The sequence below is a fragment of the Silene latifolia genome, chromosome 11 (genome assembly GCF_048544455.1).
Source record: "Silene latifolia isolate original U9 population chromosome 11, ASM4854445v1, whole genome shotgun sequence".
Lineage (NCBI taxonomy): Eukaryota > Viridiplantae > Streptophyta > Magnoliopsida > Caryophyllales > Caryophyllaceae > Silene > Silene latifolia.
The window spans coordinates 156,290,440-156,311,411 of NC_133536.1; the positions used below are offsets into that span (position 1 = coordinate 156,290,440).

Sequence of the window (20,972 nt, forward strand, 5' to 3'; positions counted from 1 at the left end):
ACAAACATCAGGTATGAGGAATCAAGTTCCAGCCTCATACCACTCAGATATGATTCCCGATTCCAAACCCATACACATGCACAAAACAAACGCCCCTTAGTATAAGGGGGATTAATAATCTAGGGGGCGTTTGGTACGGGAAAGGGTAAGAGAATGAAATCAAGAAAGGGTAAAAGAGGGAAATGAATGGGATCACCCATATTATACTTGAGTGTTTGGTTGACAATTAGAGGGAAAAGGAATTAAAAGCCAACATCCACCACCTCCACCACCATTACCTACCACCTGCCACCATTATCTACACCGACACCACCACAAGTACCGGCGCCGACGATCTTCCTCACGGTACCCCATGGCGAACCTAATCACCGCGCCTCACGCCCTCAACAAACACCACAATCCCGACCCCAAACATCTTATTCATTCTAAAAAAATCCACCACAACCCTTCGAAAACCCCTCCCCCACCCCTTAAAACACCAGATCTGGTGTGGCCGGCGTCGGGCGGTTGCAGTGGTGTGGCCGAGGAAGGTGTTGGTGGTGGTTGGTGGGGTGGGAGAGTTACTGAAGGTGTTGGTGTGGTGTTTAGTGGATGAGGATATGGGGTAGCGTGGACATGCGGCGTCGCTGGTGGTGGTTGTGTCGGTGTGGTGGGTGTAGGGTGTAGGTGGCAGTGGTTGACGGTGTGAGAGGGTGTGGTGGGTGTGGTAGAAATAGGGAGTAGGAGGAAGAAGGGATTATGGGGTTATGAGCTTACCCAAGGGGGGGAGGGGTATGGATGAGAATGGTTTTAGGGGTAAGGGGGGTATGGGTTACCCTTTCTTTGTGTCAAACAAACAACAACAAAATGAATCAACCATTTTTATTCTCTTCTCCTTTCCTTATTCCCCCAACCAAACGCCCCCTAAATTATAACACCCTCTCTCCAATCACCCCATCCCATCACAATACTTTACCTTATTTAACCGCTTAATTTTTGTGCTCTTATAAATATATGGAGGGTTATCTAAACTAGAAGGGAGTATATGTTAAATAAAGTAGCCGGTACAAAATGAGACAAAGGATCGAGACTCACTAATTCGGTATACCACAATATTAATACCCAATACCCATACATGAAAAGCATTAAACAATAAACACGGTGGCATCGAATGAAGTAAAAGCTGAAGCCCAGGAGGCGAAAGAGGTAGCGACAACCCTCGTCACTCTTTGTTCAACACAAACAAAAACCTAGTACTCGAAGTATATTCCACATTATATATTAACCCAGTTTCATATTAATTCACAAAATCCAGTAAATACTCAATTCAATTTAAAAAAACAGGGTTTCTTTAGGTTGTATTATATGTGAAGGATTCCTTGGTGGGTTTATGAAATTGGTAATTGTTCTCCTCTTTCTTAGGTTTTCTTTGCTTAATTTTCCATGCAGTGTTCATATGCTATTCTACTCTCTTTTTTTTTTTTTTTTTTTTTTTTTTTTTTTTTTTTTTTTATTTACAGAATTAACACTTACAATTGATTGATAGTACTTGGTGTTTTTTTAATTTGTTTTTTTATGCATTTTGGGGTTTCTGGACTAAATTTTGGTGCAATGTGTTTTTTTTTTAATTTGTTTTTTAGGTTTATAATCAGTTGGCTTAGGGGGAACTTTCTTGATTAATTTCGGGCGCGTCAATGTCAGAAAATTCAGACATGGAGATTGATAATGATTCAGTTGCTGCTTGCAAGGTATATTTTCAAGTTTCTCTTTAATTATACTCCCTTCGTCCCGGTCATTTGTTGTCCTTTTCCATATTGGAGTGTCTCAGTGAGTTGTTGTCCTTTCTATTTTAAGAATGATATTGATGAGCAATTTGATCATTCACACTCAATTTGTTCCACTTGTCATTTAGTAATTGACCCTTTCCTCTTTCCTCTTTCCTTGGTCTTTGTGCCAAACCAAAGGACAACAAATGACCGGGACGGAGGGAGTACAATATTGCATTATTATCACTAGCTGTTTCAAACGTTATGGCGGCGTATAAAGTGTAGACCTTTTGCATATGGTTAACTATAATGCTACTGCTTGTTCCCATCAATAATCCTGCTTAAGTTTTGGTCATTTTCTCAAAGAGATGTCGTTGATGGGATGGTTCTAGACCTTGGTATAGTGATGATAGAGGGTGAGCGTACTCATTAGCTGAAATTTGGATTGTAAACGAGTATTGGCTTTCCGTTGAAAAAAATATCCTATACTACTCGTATTATTTTAAAGAGTATGAGTCTTATTTGCTGTCCTCCACAAAAGTAGAAAAATCATTTTCATGGCTTACACAGTCTCCTATTTTCTACCCGTGTAATCATTTTCAAAGGTTAAAAACGATTCGAAAGGATGATTCATGTCAGCCGACCCCAAATCATTTTGGGATTAAGGCTCTGATGTTGTTGTTGTTGTTGTTGTTGTTGTAATTATTTTAGTTGGAACAAGAATTAAGAATTAGGGTTAGGCCTTAAAGGTTGTGCAAGCATTCCATCGTGAGTTGGGTGACAGAAAAAGCAGTTGGACTGAATATTCTGAATTATCGAGTCCCCTAGATTGAAGCTGATGTCTGTATCATACTTCTGCAAAAAGAGAAGCTAATCTACAAGTAAATGAATGAATGAAACGAGAAAACTCTATTTCAATTTCTAACTGGATGCTGCTTTACTTACCACTCATAAATTGGATGAGGAAAACCAAATTGCTATAAGTGAGATGTAAACCCTGCCTAATTTCTAAATGCTGTCTATCACGAGCCTTATTAATAATAATAATAATAATAATAATAATAATAATAATAATAATAATAATAATAATAATAATAATAATAATAATAGCTATGGCTAGAATCGAGGACCTGATTATCTTACTTGGAAATTGTTACTATGCAAGTATGGTTACCGTGAAGTACGGAAAGTTTGAGTTGTAAAATTCGATGCCTTGGCTTCTCAATCTTTTTCCGAATGTGAAGTTGTATTTTACCTTTTTTGAAATCAAATTTTATCTTTTCTGACAATTTGTTGCGGGAGAATGAAAATTTCATAGTAATCTTTATACCGGCCACTCTGGTATGTGTAGTCTTCTCTAGTGCCTGTAGGAATTCTCTTGTCAGTCATTCAGTGATATGTATTATCTGACCACACCATGAAAGAAAAGTAATACTCCGTATTAAAACAGGTTCTTAAGTGGATGTATACCTAATTTGCGCCATCTCCCAGCGCTAGTGAATTGCGAATCATTTAGGTGTACTCTATCATGACGCTCATTTAAAATATGTATCTATATCAGACACTCTACTACAGCTAGTCGTGAATTGTATGTCATGTATTCATATCGAATTAGCCAGTCATGCTTAAATGTGCGAAATAGAATCCTCTAGGCCCTAGAATTGCATTGTTTGTAATACCATATTTGAATTGCATTTGCAGACTAAATTGTTACAATTCCGGATCAAAGAGCTTAAGGATGTACTAAGTCAAGTAGGTCTTTCAAAGCAAGGGAGGAAACAGGTAAGGTGTTAACATTATGTATTTTTGATATCCTCATTGCTGTATTGCAGTCATGAAGATATCAAAGCTTTTCCACGTATATCTTAAGCCTGCTTGACAATTCATTTCTTCTTCGGTTTACCTGTTCGTAGGATCTTACTGACAGAATCTTGGCCTTGCTTTATGATGAAGGGAGTGAGTTTCATTGCCTGCTTCATCTTATCCATCTTATATGTTCTCAACAGCATGTCAGCATCCGGCATGCGTTTCTCAACATTGCAATGCATTAGAAATTTACTTAGTAGAATTTAATTTCAGAGAAACTTTCTTATTATTGTCTGTGGTTTTGATGCATTAGAAGAAATTTTAACAACTTATGCATATTTGCAGCTCCTGGTTTGTACAAGAATAATGTAAATGGGAAGGAGGGACTCATAGAAATTATTGAAGCGACATACAGGTGCACACCTTTTCTTCTTTCGTATCCTCTTGAAAATTTCTTGAGTCTGTTAAACCAAGGAAAAAGTCTCACCTAGTAGATCCTCTATTATTTTACTGGATTTTCGCCCCCTCCCCACTTTTTAAATCTTTGATTCTAACTCTAGATTATCAAAGAGTTAACTGGGTATTTGGGTCGACATGTTTGTTGCACGCTGGCTCACTCCTTTGTCTTGAATGGTTCGTTCCACAACACCTACTTATCTTTAAACTCGCTGAAGTGTATAAACCAATGCTCTTAAGATCAACAATGCACTTTAGAGTTATGCTCTAATACTATGGTGGGTAATACTCTATCCTTTTGTAGATGGGCACCATCTCTACGATACCTTTTGACATGGGTGTCACCCCTTGGTTCCCCTTAATTTATATATCTTACGTATTAAAAAACTATGGTGGGTAATATTATCTACAAAAAGAAGAAAAGACAGGTTGCTGTTTGGTTAGCACATGCTATATAGTAGCCTCAAAAAGTGAAACTTTACCTTTTTATTGGAAGTGGCATATTATCAAAATCCGATGACTATTCAATCCTAATCCTAGTGCACCACCATAATTAGCCAAAAGGGCCATCTTCCAAATTATGGCAATCCAACCTCTTTTCATTTTTCTCTTCCAACTAGACCTGGCAAAATGGGTCAGACCCGAATGACCCGACCCGAAAAGGCTGACCCGAGACCCGAAAATGACCCGAACTTGCTTAACCCGAATACGACCCGAAACCGAATTGACCCGACCCGACCCAGGCCCGACCCGAACATTGTCTGACCCAATGTTGACCCGACCCGAGGTGACCCAACCTGAAAAGACCCGACTCATAATTGACCCGGTCCCAAATGACTTGAAGTGACCCAAAATGACCCGAAGCGATTAGTACTAAGTCATATTAATATTATATATGTCAAAATAAAGTTTCATTGGTTACAATAGTCCCTAATAAATAGTTAAATTTGCAAAATAGTATTTCTTAATCAAAATAATACTAACTTAAGTGCTTAGCCATTAACTCAAAAGCAACCTGCCTCAAAATGACTCATACCCGAAAATGACCCGACCCGAAATGACCCGACAATAGATCACCCGAAATTGACCCGAAACCCGAAAGTGACCCGGCCCGACCCAACCCGACCCGAAATATGTGACAGGCCCGAAATGACCCGACTCAAACTGACCCGACCCGAACCCGACCCGAGTGACCCGTTTTGCCAGGTTTACTTCCAAGTAGAAAGTACAATATTACAGTCGTGAGGATGAATCCAACTTACAGCGAAGAGGGATAAGGATAGATTCCGCAAAGACAGGACCTAACTGCAAGAGAGCACCTGATGATCACTTGTTATCTTATTGTTTGGTTGCTTTGGAATTAAGGTATACACCAATGCAACAACTAGGGCTTGGTCACAAAATTGTTTGGGGTTGACTGTGAAAAAGTGAAGTAAAGGGAAAACATGACAGTAAAAGTACGATGGGCGTAAAAATAAGTGTGAAGAGAGAAAAATGGAAAGGCATAAAAAATGTGGAACACCTTTTCATTGAAAACTAAGAAGATTTTTGGATAGAAGTTTGAGCGTCTTTATGACATTCATGTCACATCTCATCTCAAGCCCGTTTAAAGACGACACTTGCTGTAGGTTTGTGACTTTGGTAGCCGACATAAAAACCAACACTTTGTGGACATGAGTAGAATATGAGAAAAAATGGGGTGAAATTTAGTTGTAGAGTTTAAAGGATGATTTCAAATAATTTGTCATTGTTTTTTTGTGAAGTTACTATTTGTTGTAGGACATTACATGAAGGACTTCAAGATGGGAACCTGGACCCAGACACTAGTTCTTTTTAACTTTCATTTGTAACTCTGGTTGAAAAACAAAATCCAGATTAGAGGGGGATGGCTTTCATATTTAGAATTTTTGGCGACGACTTTTATAGTTTTTCATAGTTTTCATCATCATGGACTTGCACTTTGCTAGCCGTGCCTATCTAGATTCCTTGTGGTTGTATTTATAAATTTGGTTTCTTTTGGTGTGGGGGCGGTAGGAATATGCAAGAATCAGTGACTAGTGACTCAAATACAAGGAAGCATAATAGTTCGAGTAGCAGCAGACTGCGGCCTAAAGAGGAAGTTGATGAATCACAGTTTGAAAGGAAACTTCGTTGTCCTTGTGGCAGCGATTTGCCCAATGATGTTCCGCTGGTTCAGGTACAATTGTTTCAATCATACACAATATGTTCTTTCCGGGACATCACTTCATAATATTATACTTGTAAAAAGTTTGACTTTGAATGTTATTTCTTTAGATTGTCTTGTGTTATTCCATGTTTCTTTAATCAATTTGTTGAACTCGGGAACAGTTTCTAGTAATGGGCTTCTCATGAGACTATTTACCGTGCAGTGTGTGGACCGTGACTGCAATATATGGCAACACATTAATTGTGTGATAATTCCTGAGAGGCTGATGGAGACAATACCTACTCCGACACAGTTTTTATGTGAAATCTGTCGTGTGAAACGTTCTGACCCGTATGTAACTTTTCCCTCCTCATTGTAATTTATGTTTTGTTTTCTCTTACTGTAATGATATTGTGGAACAAGTAAGATTGTATATAATTTAATGGCTATTAATTCTGTGTGTTTTGATCAAATTTTCATGCTATGACCTGATAAAGAGGCTATTTATGAAAAGTCCCAACAGCCTTAGTTCACAATGCAGATAAGCAAGTAATTCGTCATAAAGATAGTCCAAGGGGGAGAACTTCTAAAAAGATATAGGACATCTTTCCAACCAGTGACTACTTAATGTAGGGATACAGGCACATTGCCGCAACATTGTCTTCTCTTCTCTCCCTAGTCTTACATATCTTTGTTCCTTGAAATATTGATAGTGCTCAATAATACCAATAGGATAAACCAATAGTTCACCTCTCACACTAAAATGCTGCTCCCATGAGAATTGACCCACTTCTTTAATGCTGGGACATAACACAAGGCAGGAATCAGGGAAGATGAAAAAAGTAGGCTGTTGTTGAAGTAAACTGTTGATGCTAATTTTACCCAAGATTATGAGGCTTACAATTACACAGACGGCAGACCTTTAATGGAGCCTTATTTTTCAGGCAGCTGGAGATATTGGATGAGTATGTGAACTGATGTGCAAAATCTTCACAGTGATTATTCAGCATTGTTACATTGTTCACAAGTTTTATCTATTGTTGGAGTTGTGAAGCTGTGCATCCTTATAGTATCTGCTTTAGTTAGTGAGCCAAATAATTCCTAGCTATATAATAAATATACTCCCTCTCTACAAAGTGTCTTAGTTCCATCTTTTTATGAGAGAGAATTTGAAATTATAGGGCAAGTTGATTTGATGGTGTGAGTGTGAGTGTGAGTGTGTGTGTGTGTGTGTGTGTGTGTGTGTGGGTGGGTGGGTGGGGAGTGTTCATCTCTACTGGTTGGCTGGCAAATTGGCAATACATGGAAAGTGAAACTTGCAGTTTGGCTTGATGAAATTCCTAAAACATATTTATTCCTAAAGTATTTCTGTGTGTCTGGTCCTGTAAAATAGTCATATCGCGCTTATGATTGTCAAAATAATTTGGGACCGCAGCGGTACCTTTTCTAATAATTTGGGACCACAGTGGCTGCTTATGTTTCCTTTTCTGCCTCTACCTTTTTAGAGTGTGCTTGAAGTTGAGTTTTTCTTTTATGCCCTTCCTATTGACGTCTGTGGTCATATTCAGGTTCTGGGCAGCTATGGCACATCCGTTGTATCCGGTCAAGTTAGTACCTTCGAGTATTCCTGTGGACGGGTATGCAAAATATTTTAGTCTCTTATGATGTACTATTATTACTGAATACAGGGTACTGTGGATGGGTACTTGGATTATTACTGAACACGGGGCACTGTGGATGGGTACTTAAAATATGAATTTCTGTGCCCTCTTTCTTCCAAACATGGTTACCGAATTCGCTATGGATACATCCTTACCAATTCGCAATTCGCTCTGATAGAATGTGTGTTATATGTATTTTTAGTAAGCAACATGATAGAATTCGCTTTTAGCAATTCGCGATTCGCAGGGCACCGAGCGAATTCGGTAACCATGCTTCCAAATTTTCTGTGCTGCTTTATTTTTAACTTTTTCAAAGAATGGGATAAATTGCTTTTTCAATGAAATGGTATTCTAACATAATTGGAATCTGTCTGAAATAAGATCCATCAGCTGATTATGTGATGCCCTCATCAATCATCATCCTAATTGTCATTGTCAGTAATCAGCTGTCAGAATATGAATTGTTCAACCAACAATTATATATGGTTTTACCTTCCTTTTCCAGTTTTGATGTCTAATGAATGGCAAAGTGACAGCCAGCAGGCATTCGCTGTAGTTTTGTCGTACTGAGTTCTGTCTATAAGATGCCAAATGCATATTAGGATTGGCTTAGGATGTAATAAATTAAATCCTCCTGGTCTCCTCTATGTCTATCTACACATTTTATTTGGGAAGCTCCCTAACATGTGAGGATAGAGTGTCCTATCTGGAGCCAATTCATGGTACAGGTCTCGGAAGACTCGATGAAATCATGATATGCTTCCATATGTACTTATTCCATGAAACTGGAAACAGTTATCAACTTATCAGTCTAATTCGACAATAATATTTTTTACATTATGTTTTCTCAATTTTATATGGTAGAGTGTTCTGCAGACATCAGCTTTAACCATGGTTACCGAATTCGCTCGGTACCCTACGAAGCTTGAATTGTTAAAAGCAAATTCTATCATGTTGCTTACTGAAAATACATATAACACACATTCTGTAAGCGCGAATTGCGAATTGGTTAGGACGTTTTCATAGCGAATCCGGTAACCATGGCTTTAACAACCTTCAAGAGTACTAGTAGATTGTACATCTTGCAGGACTGTGAGGGAAACAAAGTGAATAGGTTTTTTCTGAAGAAGTTGCATCTTAACTTTCTTTAAATAATTGTTTTCATTCAAGCAGAGCAGCAACTGAATCCGGCAAGTAGCTAATGTTTGATTAGATAACTCTGTTCTCTATCCAACCTTTGAGCGAGGTGGTCATCCTCTGAATAATGTCTGATTGACTTGTTTCTCCTCGGTGCCATAAATGTTCAATTCTCTGAATAATAAAAATGAAAGTTAGCGAGATGCCAATAAGCTGTCATCTATTTGAGGAGGCAAAAACAAATAATTAAGTCTTGGGGCTGAGATGCAGTGTCGTTCATTAAATATCCAGTGATTCTTTTGTATATATGAATCTTACTTCACTGTTTTCAGAAAATTTCATTATATATATCTTTTTTTTTTCTAAAAGTACTGTTGCTGTTGGCAATACCTTACAGCTTCTTGCTTATTTATTCTATTGATTTCTGTGTTTTTGGCTTTTCGTCCATATGACCTTTGTGCTCCCATTGTCAAGTAGTTAGCTTGTGTATTATACACATTCCTTCTATGCTTTTCAGAACTAACCCACATGTGAGTGTGGAGAAATCCTTCAAATTAACAAGGGTGGATAGGGATCTATTGCAGAAGGCCGAGTTTCGTGTTCAGGTTATCTATTACTCTTTTAGCTTTCACTCTTTATAGCGTATACCCCTTCTTACTATCAGCAATTCAGTATCTTCCAAGAATATAACCTGTTGTAATATTCATCTTTCCAGGTGTGGTGCATGCTTGTAAATGATATAGTTCCATTTAGGATACAATGGCCACAGTACGCAGATCTGCAGGTTAATGGTATGCTAATTTGTTTAAGCGTCATACGCTCTTGATGTTCATTAATTTGCGATTTGAGAATCATACATATGTGATGCCATTATGTATCCTGTGCTTATTCTGATTTTTTTGGTGATGAATCCTGTGCTTATTTGATGCCATCAAGTTTTTATTGATTTGTGTTCTGTACACAAGCCCTCGTCTAACCCTGTACTGCGGAGAACTTCTGACTCGATGGAACTTTTTTTCTAGCCATTGCTTTGTGTATGGGTTAGAGAGGAGCAGTACTTGCATTGTGGTAATAAATAGAGTAAACAAACAATGCTAGCCCGACTTGTACCCCATTCGAGTGACCCGTTTGCTATATCTAGTTACCACCAGAATATCATTTTTTTTGTGTGTTGCTGTTTTCCTTTCACACTGTTTGATTTTGACGTGCTCCCCAAAGATGCACATTTTTAAATGTTTGTACTAGGATAGATTATTTGCAGCGTTATGTACTTCCATTCCTAAATTACTTTTTAGGTGTGACACAAGGCCTCCGAAGTGTGTGATCGACATTAAGTTGGATTTTGTTCAAATTGCAACCAGGGAAGATTAACCTGTTTGCATGGTGACCTTCACATCTTTAAATGAATAGGTGGCATGTGAAGGAACTTAGAATCAGGATTTGATGGGTACTGGACTATGTGGTAGATGAATTGGTAGAAGTGTATCTTTGATAAATACATATGGCGTATATCATCATCCCTGTGTCTGAAAAGTCTTCCACAACTATGTTGCTCGGACTCGGTTAGAAGTATCCGACACGGGTGCGTGTCCAAGTGTCGGATTCGTCCAAATTATGGAAAAAAAATCATGTTTTTTTGGTCTAAAATGAAGTGTCAGAGTGTCCTTCCCATGCCCGAGTGTCGAGTGTCCGACACGGCTACGCGAGGTAATCTTTGAAGAGTCCGAGCAACATAGTAATCCACAAATCAGGTAAGGGATTTCAATGTACGCAACACTACTCAGTGTGGTTAAAAACTTAGAGATACTTTTTCCAGATGATCCACAATGAAAATTGCTTCAACAATTGCTTCGAATGGTCTTTATGTCACAATATTAGAAGCACAAACTATTTAACAAGTCATTAAATGCACAAACTATCATATTACACCGTGAAAGAATAGTGAGTTGCTGACCACAGTACAAGAAATTTGAAACTCAAGACACGGTGACTGTGAAATGGTGTCTCCACCCAAATGTTTATTGTGAGAATTGTATGTGAATTTTCTTTTGGGAAATTCCCACTTGTACCCCTTTGGTATTGACTAATCTCACTTGTACCCCTTGTTTTTAGAAAAGACCACTTGTACCCTCTAATTTTCTAGTTATTCTCAGTTATACCCTTTAAGTATCGTAAATGATGAATGTTGAGGATAAAGTGAGGAAGAAGGGTAAAAGATGAATGTTGAAGATGAAATGGAGTTATATAAAATGAATTTGGAAAGAAAAACGATGTTTGTTGAATAGAAAAATATTTCAATTAAGATATACTTCTTCATATTGTTTACGAAGCCTTTAACATCTTACTTGACGCCTTGACGATACTTAACATTTCTTCTCACTTCGTAATGACAAGCGAGAATTCATTTCACGTCTTAATTGTTGGTGCTTAGTATTATAACTTATGGTCACGGTTTCTAAGTAACTAGGATGTTGGAGTGTGGATTTCCTTAAAAGTAGGGGTACAAGTGAAATTAACTTATATTTGAGGGGTATAAGTGAGAATAACTAGGAAATTGTAGGGTATAAGTGGGCTTTCATGAAAAGAAGGGGTACAAGTGGGATTAGTCCATACCCGAGGGGTACAAGTGGGCCCTTTTCTTTTTGTAATAATGAGATCCATTAATAATTGCCTTAAATGAAACAGTCTATTCATTCTAAACACCTACAGAATCTTTATGGAAACAACTTCAACTTCCAATTTTTCATTATGTCTGATAAAAAGGATGGAATGCAAATGTATATTGATAAAGGAGCTTGCAGTTTCTAGTGTTGGAGGTGCGCTGATTCATGTTTTAAGAGAACATTTTGCTTGCTACTTTAAACTTGTTATGTTAATGATATCACTAGCATCATTTCCAATTCTCATTATGTTTGTCCGAGAACAATTTTATAAAGGCTAGCCTCCATGGGTTACAAAATCAAATTCCAACAGTCCAGATGGCCCTTTGTTTGCAACTTTAAACTTATTGTCCATCGAATAGAAAATCGTTAGTGAAATTAGATACAAAGGAGTATGCTAGACAGTTAGTACTTAAACCTGCATATATTTCATGGGAATACTTTCTTTGACCCCTTCCAAAATTCTGGTCTTGCTGAGTTCCTCTCTTCATCTCTGATTCAAATGTCTTGCAGCATGGCTTACTAGCCAATTCCCTAAAATCTTGGAAATACGTGCTTAATGTCAACTTACAAAAGAAGATAAACGCAGATTCTCAAATAAATTATGCTTTCTATATCAATTGCGGAGGAATTGTGCTATATAGGTTGTTACTCATGGATTTAATCGTACTCATAAATGCTGTAGATGGAGCATTTGTTGTGTTTTCGTTTTTTTTTAAATAGATAAGTCTTCAAACTTATTTCAATATCCCATGGAGCCAAAGACTCACTATTCTTTGACTTAAGAATATGGCGAAATAAAGCAAATCACTAAGCTGTGCACGTTTCTGGTTTTGGGAAGTAGCAGTTAGGCACAACAATTTGCGATGTAATTTTCATTACTGTACAAATTATCAGTGAGGATGTTGGAAGCAATATAAACTTCAAATGTTGTGTGTTGAATATTGATTCAAGATTTTGACCCAGCACAAAGAGACTGTATATAAGGCAGTTCCAGCTTTTGCAACGCATGAAATTTCTTGCCTTCAAATTATATTCCCGTGACTTTCTACTGATAAGCCCTAAGTAACCATTATACAAGAGTTGACTATACACTGGTTCTACACCCATCCATAATGCAAAAAACAAAGCCCCTTCGATTAATAACACATTTTTTTTATGTAACCCCTGTCAGCGTTGTATAAAGAAAATCCGCGAACTCACAACTATCAATCTATCATCACGTGGAGGCCGTGCAATGTCTGAAGAGTGAATAGAGGAGCGAAAAAAGGTTCTTGCCTTGCGGGTTCTGAACTACCAATGTTTTTGACTGAGAAAGCCTATATCTGTTCAGCCTTTTCTATTTGTATCATCTGAGAACCATGAAAAAACAACAGTCCTATCCCTTTCATTTTTTATTGGTTTTTGGTTTTGTAGGAAACCCTGTCAAGACTGTGAGTAGACCTTCTTCACAGCAATTAGGAGCTAATGGACGTGACAATGTTGCTGAAGTGAGTATATAACATATACATTTTTTTTCATGTTCTTCAGGAGGCAATGAGACTATGCACCTGATTTAGATATTGATTTTCCACACCCTAAGCTCATTATTATCATACTTTTTTAGATTACATCATGCATAATGGAAGGAGTAAATAAAATCTCACTGTCTTTCACTGATGCACGGAATTTCTGTTTTGGGGTCAGACTTGTGCGAAGGCGGACACTTGAACAGGTATCATCGTTTTGTTGCATTTGTGTTACCTTTAACCTTTTTTCACGATGTTAGGTGTTGGATTATTAGTGGTGGGTTAATTTTACTGCTTATTGTAGATATCTTACTCAAATTAAGTTTGCAGAATTGCATGTAATATTGGTGGATTGTGCATATACATGGAAGTTCTAACCCGATTCCCAAATTAGAATGTAATGGACTTGGCCAAATGTGACCAGAATGCTATATTGACCTGACCCAACTATTGATCCAAAAATTATTCATTCCGAACTGACTCGTTTTCGAGTTGACCTGATAACAAAATCAAAGAAAATAGCCAAACCTAATGACTCGACTTAACCCCACCTGACGTCAAGTGTTTGACACATCTAAGATGATCTGATGTAATTGACCCTTTTGCCAAGTCTAATAGTGGAATAGCATGACAAAATACACCCTTTTTGAAACAAAATCACCTTTATCCGAGTTTTCTTAGCTCTTCTCTTATCCCTCAATCTCTTCACATTTGCCATGCATCATGTCGCTTAACCGGTGCATGAGTTGCTCTCCTTAAACGGTTCTCCCTCCTCTAATCCTCAATATGTATAGTCTTATCTTTTCTTAATTATCTCAATTCTCAGTGAATCCCTTTTTCCATGGCCACATATGATAATATCCAGTATATCATACACAGCTCCACGACATTAATAATCTTATGAGTATGACGCTAGTTCATGGTCCAATACGTGCGACCATATAATAGTGTAGAAGTAATTGTAGTGTGTATCAGAATCTTCTCTTCAGTATGTGGGGCACTCTTCTTGATTATGCAGCTGATTGTATTAAACTTGGTATATTGATTCTTTAGCAGCAGTGGTTTACTTTCAGTCTTCTTTTTAATTATTTTAGCAGTGTGTTGTCTGGCTGCACTTTCAAAGTGTGCACCCTTCTGCTGATAGGCTATTGATCTGCAAATCAAAGACGTCAATGTTTCTAATTGTTAATTTTTTGGATCGTGACGTTTAGGCTTGCATGAGTCATTCCCTTAGTTCTTGACACTGATTTTGTCACATATTACCCCATCTAAAATCTCTATGATTGGTGTAGGTGTTTGGTATGATTCCCAAGGAAACTGATGGCGAACCTTTAGGGGATGCTTTGGCTCGAATTCATCGTTGTATTGGTGGTGGAATTACTGCAGACGACGCTGACAGTGATAGTGATCTGGAAGTGATTGCGGACTCTGTCCCCGTTAGTCTTCGCTGCCCTGTAAGTTCAGAAATTTGTTTGATTTTGATGGAGAATCTATTTTCTTGAATCATGGTTTGGCTATCAGTCTGGTTGATGCCAAATGACAGACGAACTAAAGTTGTGTTTTTTGTTAGAAAATAAAGTTGCTCTTTTAGCCTTGTGAAATAACGGGGAGGGAAAGCGAAAGTCCACTTTATAAGCATATAAAGGCTGCTCTAACCCAAGAACAAAGTTGACAATTGGAGGGTTGACTACTTTTTTTATAAAGTGATAAACTCTCTGCTCTTTTATCAATGCGGACACTCAAATGTGGGTAAACATTAAGCGGTAAATTAACGGTCTTCCTCACAAGCGACAAGTCACACTTTGCAAATTTGATTGGAATGACAATTAATAACCGTTGAGTGTCCCTATTCCAGTTGCACGAAAGGATTCAGTTTCAGTTAATCAATGCCTTGAGTTATATCATGGACTCGGACGCATTGGAACTCCACATAATCCTATCTAAAATCATATTTTTCTCTCTCCACTTCATCCTATCCATAGCCACATTTTCTTCATTCTTAAGGATACTGATGGTACTCCCAATAACCCGAATCTAAGCTTTTTATGGCTCTTTACGGCGTCTTGCAGTACCTTCATTTTATCATTCATTAACTCTCTGAACTGTTATGACGTTCAATCTCCATCTCACATGGTCCAACTCTTGTAAGCGAGTGTCTTGACATCTCATCCTTACCAGTTACAACTCCTACCTTCCTTTTAGTTTATCTCATTCCTCAATTCTACTTCCTAGTGACCGTCTTGGGACTAAAGCTTTTTTGTAGCTTTATAGGGCCATAATCTCAGCTAATCTTCTCCCTCACATTCTTATGCTTGCGGAGTAAAATTTGTTACACTAGTTATTTTTCTCTACTAGTTTTTCTACACTGGTTCTTGCTTCATGTTGGAACTCTGCACTCATTGTGGGTTTCAGATTATACATATGTGCTAGAATGAAACTTTATCTGGTAAATGGTGACTTTTTGATACTACATTCACAGATCCTAATAGTAGCCTAGTAGGTTGCATTAAGAAGGCAATGATTTTCCATGTATAAATGTATTGTCTCTAACTACTTCTACTTACCACTCTTCCCCCTTCTTCGGGATCACGCAACACAGATGAGTGGATCTAGAATGAAGACTGCTGGAAGATTCAGATCTTGTGCACACATGGGCTGCTTTGATCTAGAAACTCTTGTGGGCATAAATGAACGGACTAGAAAGGCAAGGTTTCTGACATATATTGAATTCACTATTAAATCTTACTGCTGCAGATAAAATATTTAGATATTTGAATGTCTTTGTGCTTGCAGTGGCAATGCCCTATCTGTCTCAAGAACTACTCTCTTGAGGATATAATTGTGGATCCTTTCTTCAATCATATTTTGCAAATGGTATTTCTAATACATATTTCATCCTGTTTATGTTGTCTTGATTGTTTAATTGTATGTGAATCTCATTTCTTGTACGGTTACTTCTTTAACCCCAGGTAGGAAGCTGTCCTGAGGAAATCAATGAGATTGACCTAAAACCTGACGGTTCTTGGCGAGTCAAAAAGGCTCGTGATTCTGAGAATCTTGCAAAGTGGCATAGGCCTGATGGTTCCGTTGAAGAATTTCTCAAATCTGATATCAGGAAAGAATATGCACTAGAATGCAATACTTTGGCAGTCAACATGCAGAATAATGCTGTTGATGCATCACTCATGAATCAAGGGAACGGCGAAGCTGAAAATCAAGCTGTGGATATCATCACAATGAGCAGCACCACTACAGGAAATGGCAAAGACGATGGAAACCCAAGTATTAACCAAGACGCTACTGAGCAATTGGGTTTTTCTAACACCAACGAACCCGAAGTCAGCTCAGCCTTGAAATTCTTTGGTCAAAACCATGGTTGTCCTGCCCCAGATGCTGACATTATTGTTCTCAGTGATTCGGATGATGACGATGTTAGTTTAATATATCCTGAAAGTGTTCCTGTTGTTAGTCCACCTTATCATGAGGGACACCTCGCTTTATCTGCTGCCAAAGTTCTCAACTCTTTCTCTGCTGATGTTCATTCCGAGGGTCCTTCTGCTTCCAGTAGGAGTAATGATGACCATTTCACACCTCAGTCCTCTCGCCCTCATTCATTGGGAGCATCAGGGATCCATTTTGATACTTCCCGTGCCTTGCCAGATGATAATAATTCCGCATCATGTGCTGGACATAATAATGCGAATTTGTCACTGGAAAAATCTACAAATCCTGTTTCTCATGTTGCTGATTCTGTCGATCCCCAGAATGGCACATTTGACCATCGGTTACCATCAGTTAACGGAGGCATCTCTTTGGACGTTCTTCCATGTCCACCTGTCTCTCGAGATGAACTTTCTTTAGTAAATAATAGTTGTGGTGACCATCAGAATTTTTCGAATGCTGGAGGTAATGGACATGAGATTTCCAGCAGAAATGTAGAGGCTCAACACGAGTCTGCGTGTGAAGTTTTGGGGGATCTGCAAAACCAATCTAAGTCTGAAGAAGGTATATATTCCTGTCCTAAATACTAATTTAATTTTAACCTGAAGCTGCTTTTAAGAGGTGTAGGAATTTGTGATTGGTTTGTTCATTATTTTATGTTTGCGTTAGCTTGTGTTTCTAGTCTCAGACTTTATTCTTCAAATTGTTAGCAGCTCCTGATTTTGTAATGTGGTTTGTCGAATCTGATCATTATGGGATTATTAGCAACTATTGGAGCAACGTTGTAAACTATTGTCAGAACCCTTTATATGCCAAGTTCGGGGATTGCAATTTTGTTGCTCTGTCGACACTATTTTTCTTATATATATACACTTTATGTTAGCTTTTCATTTGAAGTGAAATACTCAGAAAAAGGAGCTATGTCCTCTGTCTCCCCTATGTTTCAGTCAATAGCTTACACTTGCTTCTGGGGTCGCTTTTTCTATCATATGAAATTGGGTTAATGGGCCCATTCTCGATTTTCCACCATATAAAACGATGCCTGAAAAAGAAACGTAAACTATTGTCTAGTACACTATTGTGGGGAACAAAGAAAGTAGTAAATTATACAGATTGCTTTATTATTACTGTAATTATTTAGAAGAGTAATTGTGGTTAGATACTTTTACATTTTACCTAAGACTGATGTTTGTGAATCTTAATCCACACACACACACACACACACACACACACACACTAGCATTTCAGCATCCAGATTCAGGTCTGGATTGGCCACCTCCCTTGATATATTTAACTCCCTGCCATTATATGAGGTTTTCTCTGCTCTGACGCTTTCACAAAAGGAAACACTGGCTCATTATACGGGAAGGAAGCTAATAGTTGGCACATCTTTTTCCAAAAATTGAGAGAAAAGATGGATAGAAAGAGCAAGGTGTCCTGGTCAGAGGACTAAAAGAGTGAATTGGGTAAAATTAAGACAACATTTCCTTTGAAAGAAGGCTTTATGTCATAAATTTATTAGTGTTTGCACATTTGACATCTTTAGTAATTAGATAGTCTTTGTTTATTAAGTTAATCCTTGTTAGAGGACTGAAGTAGTGGAATGGGTAAGGAACAACGATATATATTGCTTTGACCTGTTATGTGAAGCATGTATCTAAAGTTTCGAAACTTAGGAGTATGAATGACTGGTGTGACTGCTGGGGAGTGATGTGGTTCTTCTGTTGCTGTAATGCTGTGCTTTTTCATCTTGTACTTTTGTACTCCCTCCGTTGCGGCACTATAATCTTCTTACTCTCCTTATTGAGCTGTACAACGATGATCTTTGTACTTCTCTTTTTAATAATGAATATGTATTGATTTCTTTGTAAACAAGGCCCTCTCTCTATATTTCACGATTTCGTTGTGAAATAAAGATATGAAGGTTATAGGGGTCAGGGAGTAATTATTTTCAGTGTTTTGGAACTTTTGGTGAAGTCCTGCTTGTCTCGTTATTTGCTTGTTCTAGTGATGGAAGAAAATCAAATAGTTTCTTGTCCTATCTCCTTGTTTCGAGAAATGTCTTTTACCACTCTGGGCATATGTTCTCTTTTTATTGTCTCTATTTGGTTCCAAATTTTTCTACTGTTTGACTAATTGCCTTCAATGTATATAGGTCCATTGATTCAAAGAACAGATGGTGATTCTGGATCTATATCACCCTCTGCATCTGGGTCTGACCTTAGTGTTAGGAGGAAAAGGCATGACAGTCCTTTCTCTTTTCCTCGCCAAAAAAGATCAACTAGACGCCGGGTACATCAGGCATCGTCTTCGAGTATCTTACCGAAATGATGTTTCATTGTTGTAGATCACAAGGACATTTTGTAAACTACGTTCGGTCTAGTAAAAGTTCTGGAGCAATTTGTCTCCATTAAATGGGCCCTTCATGTGAGTAAGCTGTTTATAACCTTTGACGATTCACGTACATAAACCAGCTTCTTATACTTCCTGGGACAATGGACCTTTTTCTACGAAACCACTGCAGGAAGGCCTGCTTTCACAAATATATAGACGTTCAGTGGGTTTGTTTTCTCCGTAATGAGGTAAGGCAATCATCTACTGTATCAGTATCATATTTTTCAGTTGCTTTGACAAGATGCTTTTCTTATATAACAATTGTGATGAGGCCTTTGAACATGCTTTTCTCCAATTTTCTTTTTTCTTGGAGAGAGGAGATTTGATAAACAATTATGTGTTATTTTTGCATTATTAAATAGCAGCTATAATTTGTTGAAAGGGTACTCTTGCTATAATAGGGGTTGTGTTTTCTTAGAACTTATTTTATTTGATGGTCTTTTTGTATGTTAAATAGTGAAATGGAATTAGCAGGATGGTGGTTCTTATTCTCATCTTTAAATAGAACCCGTCAGTGTAATTTTAAAAGCTTTAGCCCCAAAGCTCAGAGAGAAACTACCTGAAATGCTTTGGTAATCCTTATGTACGCCTTTAGATTAGATGGCATCTAACGGGGCAATTCCTGTAATTTTTGTTCTTCAATTTCTTCTATTATTCCCTTCTCTTTGCCACATTATCCATAGCTTTTACCCCATTATATGTTAGCCTTCATTGAATCAAAAAAGGGTATTGTTGCACAATATCTATCTTGAAAACAGTAGACATTTATTTGCAAAAACAGTGGGGGGCTCGTGTCTATGAGGGGTGCGTTTTTACCTTGCACCTCGTAGCTATGGGCTATCTTCGTCTTACTGCACCTTGCGCCTTTTAAAACAAAAGCCATCACCCCATAATATGTTTATTTCCCTTTTAGAGTCTAGAATTGCTAATCTAATTAATTTATCTCAACTTCTTATATGAGATGTTCTATGGATTCCACTGCCATAATTGGTGAGTATTTGAGAGTTGAGACAGTGATATACTGTTAAACCCTTTTTTAGTTAAGACGTGTAATCTTAAGGACATTTTTTTTTTCTCGATTGCACCATCGTGTAGTTTGGATTTGAGTGGGGACCACATGGTGGCAAACCTTATGAGCTTCTAACATTGTTACATTCAGAGAGAGCCGAAGTCTAGAACTCTAGCCTTGACGTGTTGGATCAAACCTGCTCATGATGTTTATCAGTAGGTCGAAGTGTTCATGGGTCATTTCTTAATAATCTGGCTGTTGAAATTCCTTGTAGGTTTTGGTTGTTGAGGCAGCAAGCCCGTGCTGCACGAATGTTTCAAGGTGATTTCTAGAAGTATATAACCGGAAACTTTATGTCTGAATGGAAAGAATGATAAGACCAATGAAGCAGCAAAGGAGAGGAGAGAGCCCTTCTCTAGAGTTAATTCATGATAACTGCATGCTTTGCGGCTTTCATGATTGAAAATCTCGGTGTAGATTGTAGGTCATTAAGACGAATAATTTGAAGCTGTGGAATGAAGGTAGTAACAGTTTTGGGGTTGATGTAGTTAGCTGCTAATGTAAAACTACAAGACTTGATACTTGATTGAGTTCATCCGGGTTAATAACTTGACACTTTTCAGCATGTACAGTACCACTCGTCATGTTTATATAGTTGGTTAGGTTGATTTCAATTTTTATCCATTAATTCGAATAATTTACATATAGGGTTGATTCATATCAGCAGATCACTTATCATTCTGGAGTTAAGGCTTGGATATTGCTGTGGAGATACCATGTGACCTTTAACGTTCACTCTTACATGAAGAGAACAAGTACTTGACTGGGAATTGTACAAAAATGCACTTTTTAAATAGGGTAATTTTGTACGAACGACTTTTTTCAATCTTTTTCACATTCCTCCACCCTAACGACCGCCCACCAATACAGTTGCCTCACACCAATCTTTTTCATAATCCCTCCCACCAATACAGTTGCCTCTCCTTTT

The 20,972-nt window shown here is 37.9% G+C and overlaps 1 protein-coding gene across 2 annotated transcripts; it reads left to right on the forward strand.

The window, feature by feature from the left end:
• The first annotated feature begins 1,016 nt into the window (after positions 1 to 1,016).
• On the forward strand, positions 1,017 to 20,658 carry LOC141611985 (E3 SUMO-protein ligase SIZ1). 2 transcript variants are annotated; one of them, XM_074430674.1, is made up of 18 exons: positions 1,017 to 1,185; positions 1,620 to 1,727; positions 3,447 to 3,527; positions 3,659 to 3,701; positions 3,897 to 3,966; positions 6,042 to 6,204; positions 6,398 to 6,525; positions 7,743 to 7,811; positions 9,490 to 9,577; positions 9,688 to 9,763; positions 13,049 to 13,122; positions 13,239 to 13,346; positions 14,433 to 14,594; positions 15,740 to 15,844; positions 15,934 to 16,014; positions 16,110 to 17,145; positions 18,737 to 19,163; positions 20,259 to 20,658. In XM_074430674.1, the coding sequence occupies exons 2-17, from the start codon at positions 1,674 to 1,676 to the stop codon at positions 18,910 to 18,912; spliced, it is 2,514 nt and encodes an 837-aa protein (XP_074286775.1). In that variant the 5' UTR covers positions 1,017 to 1,185; positions 1,620 to 1,673; the 3' UTR covers positions 18,913 to 19,163; positions 20,259 to 20,658. The 2 variants fall into 2 exon arrangements, with proteins under 2 accessions (XP_074286775.1, XP_074286774.1); XM_074430673.1 differs by having other exon boundaries at positions 1,076 to 1,378.
• Positions 20,659 to 20,972: the final 314 nt, after the last annotated feature.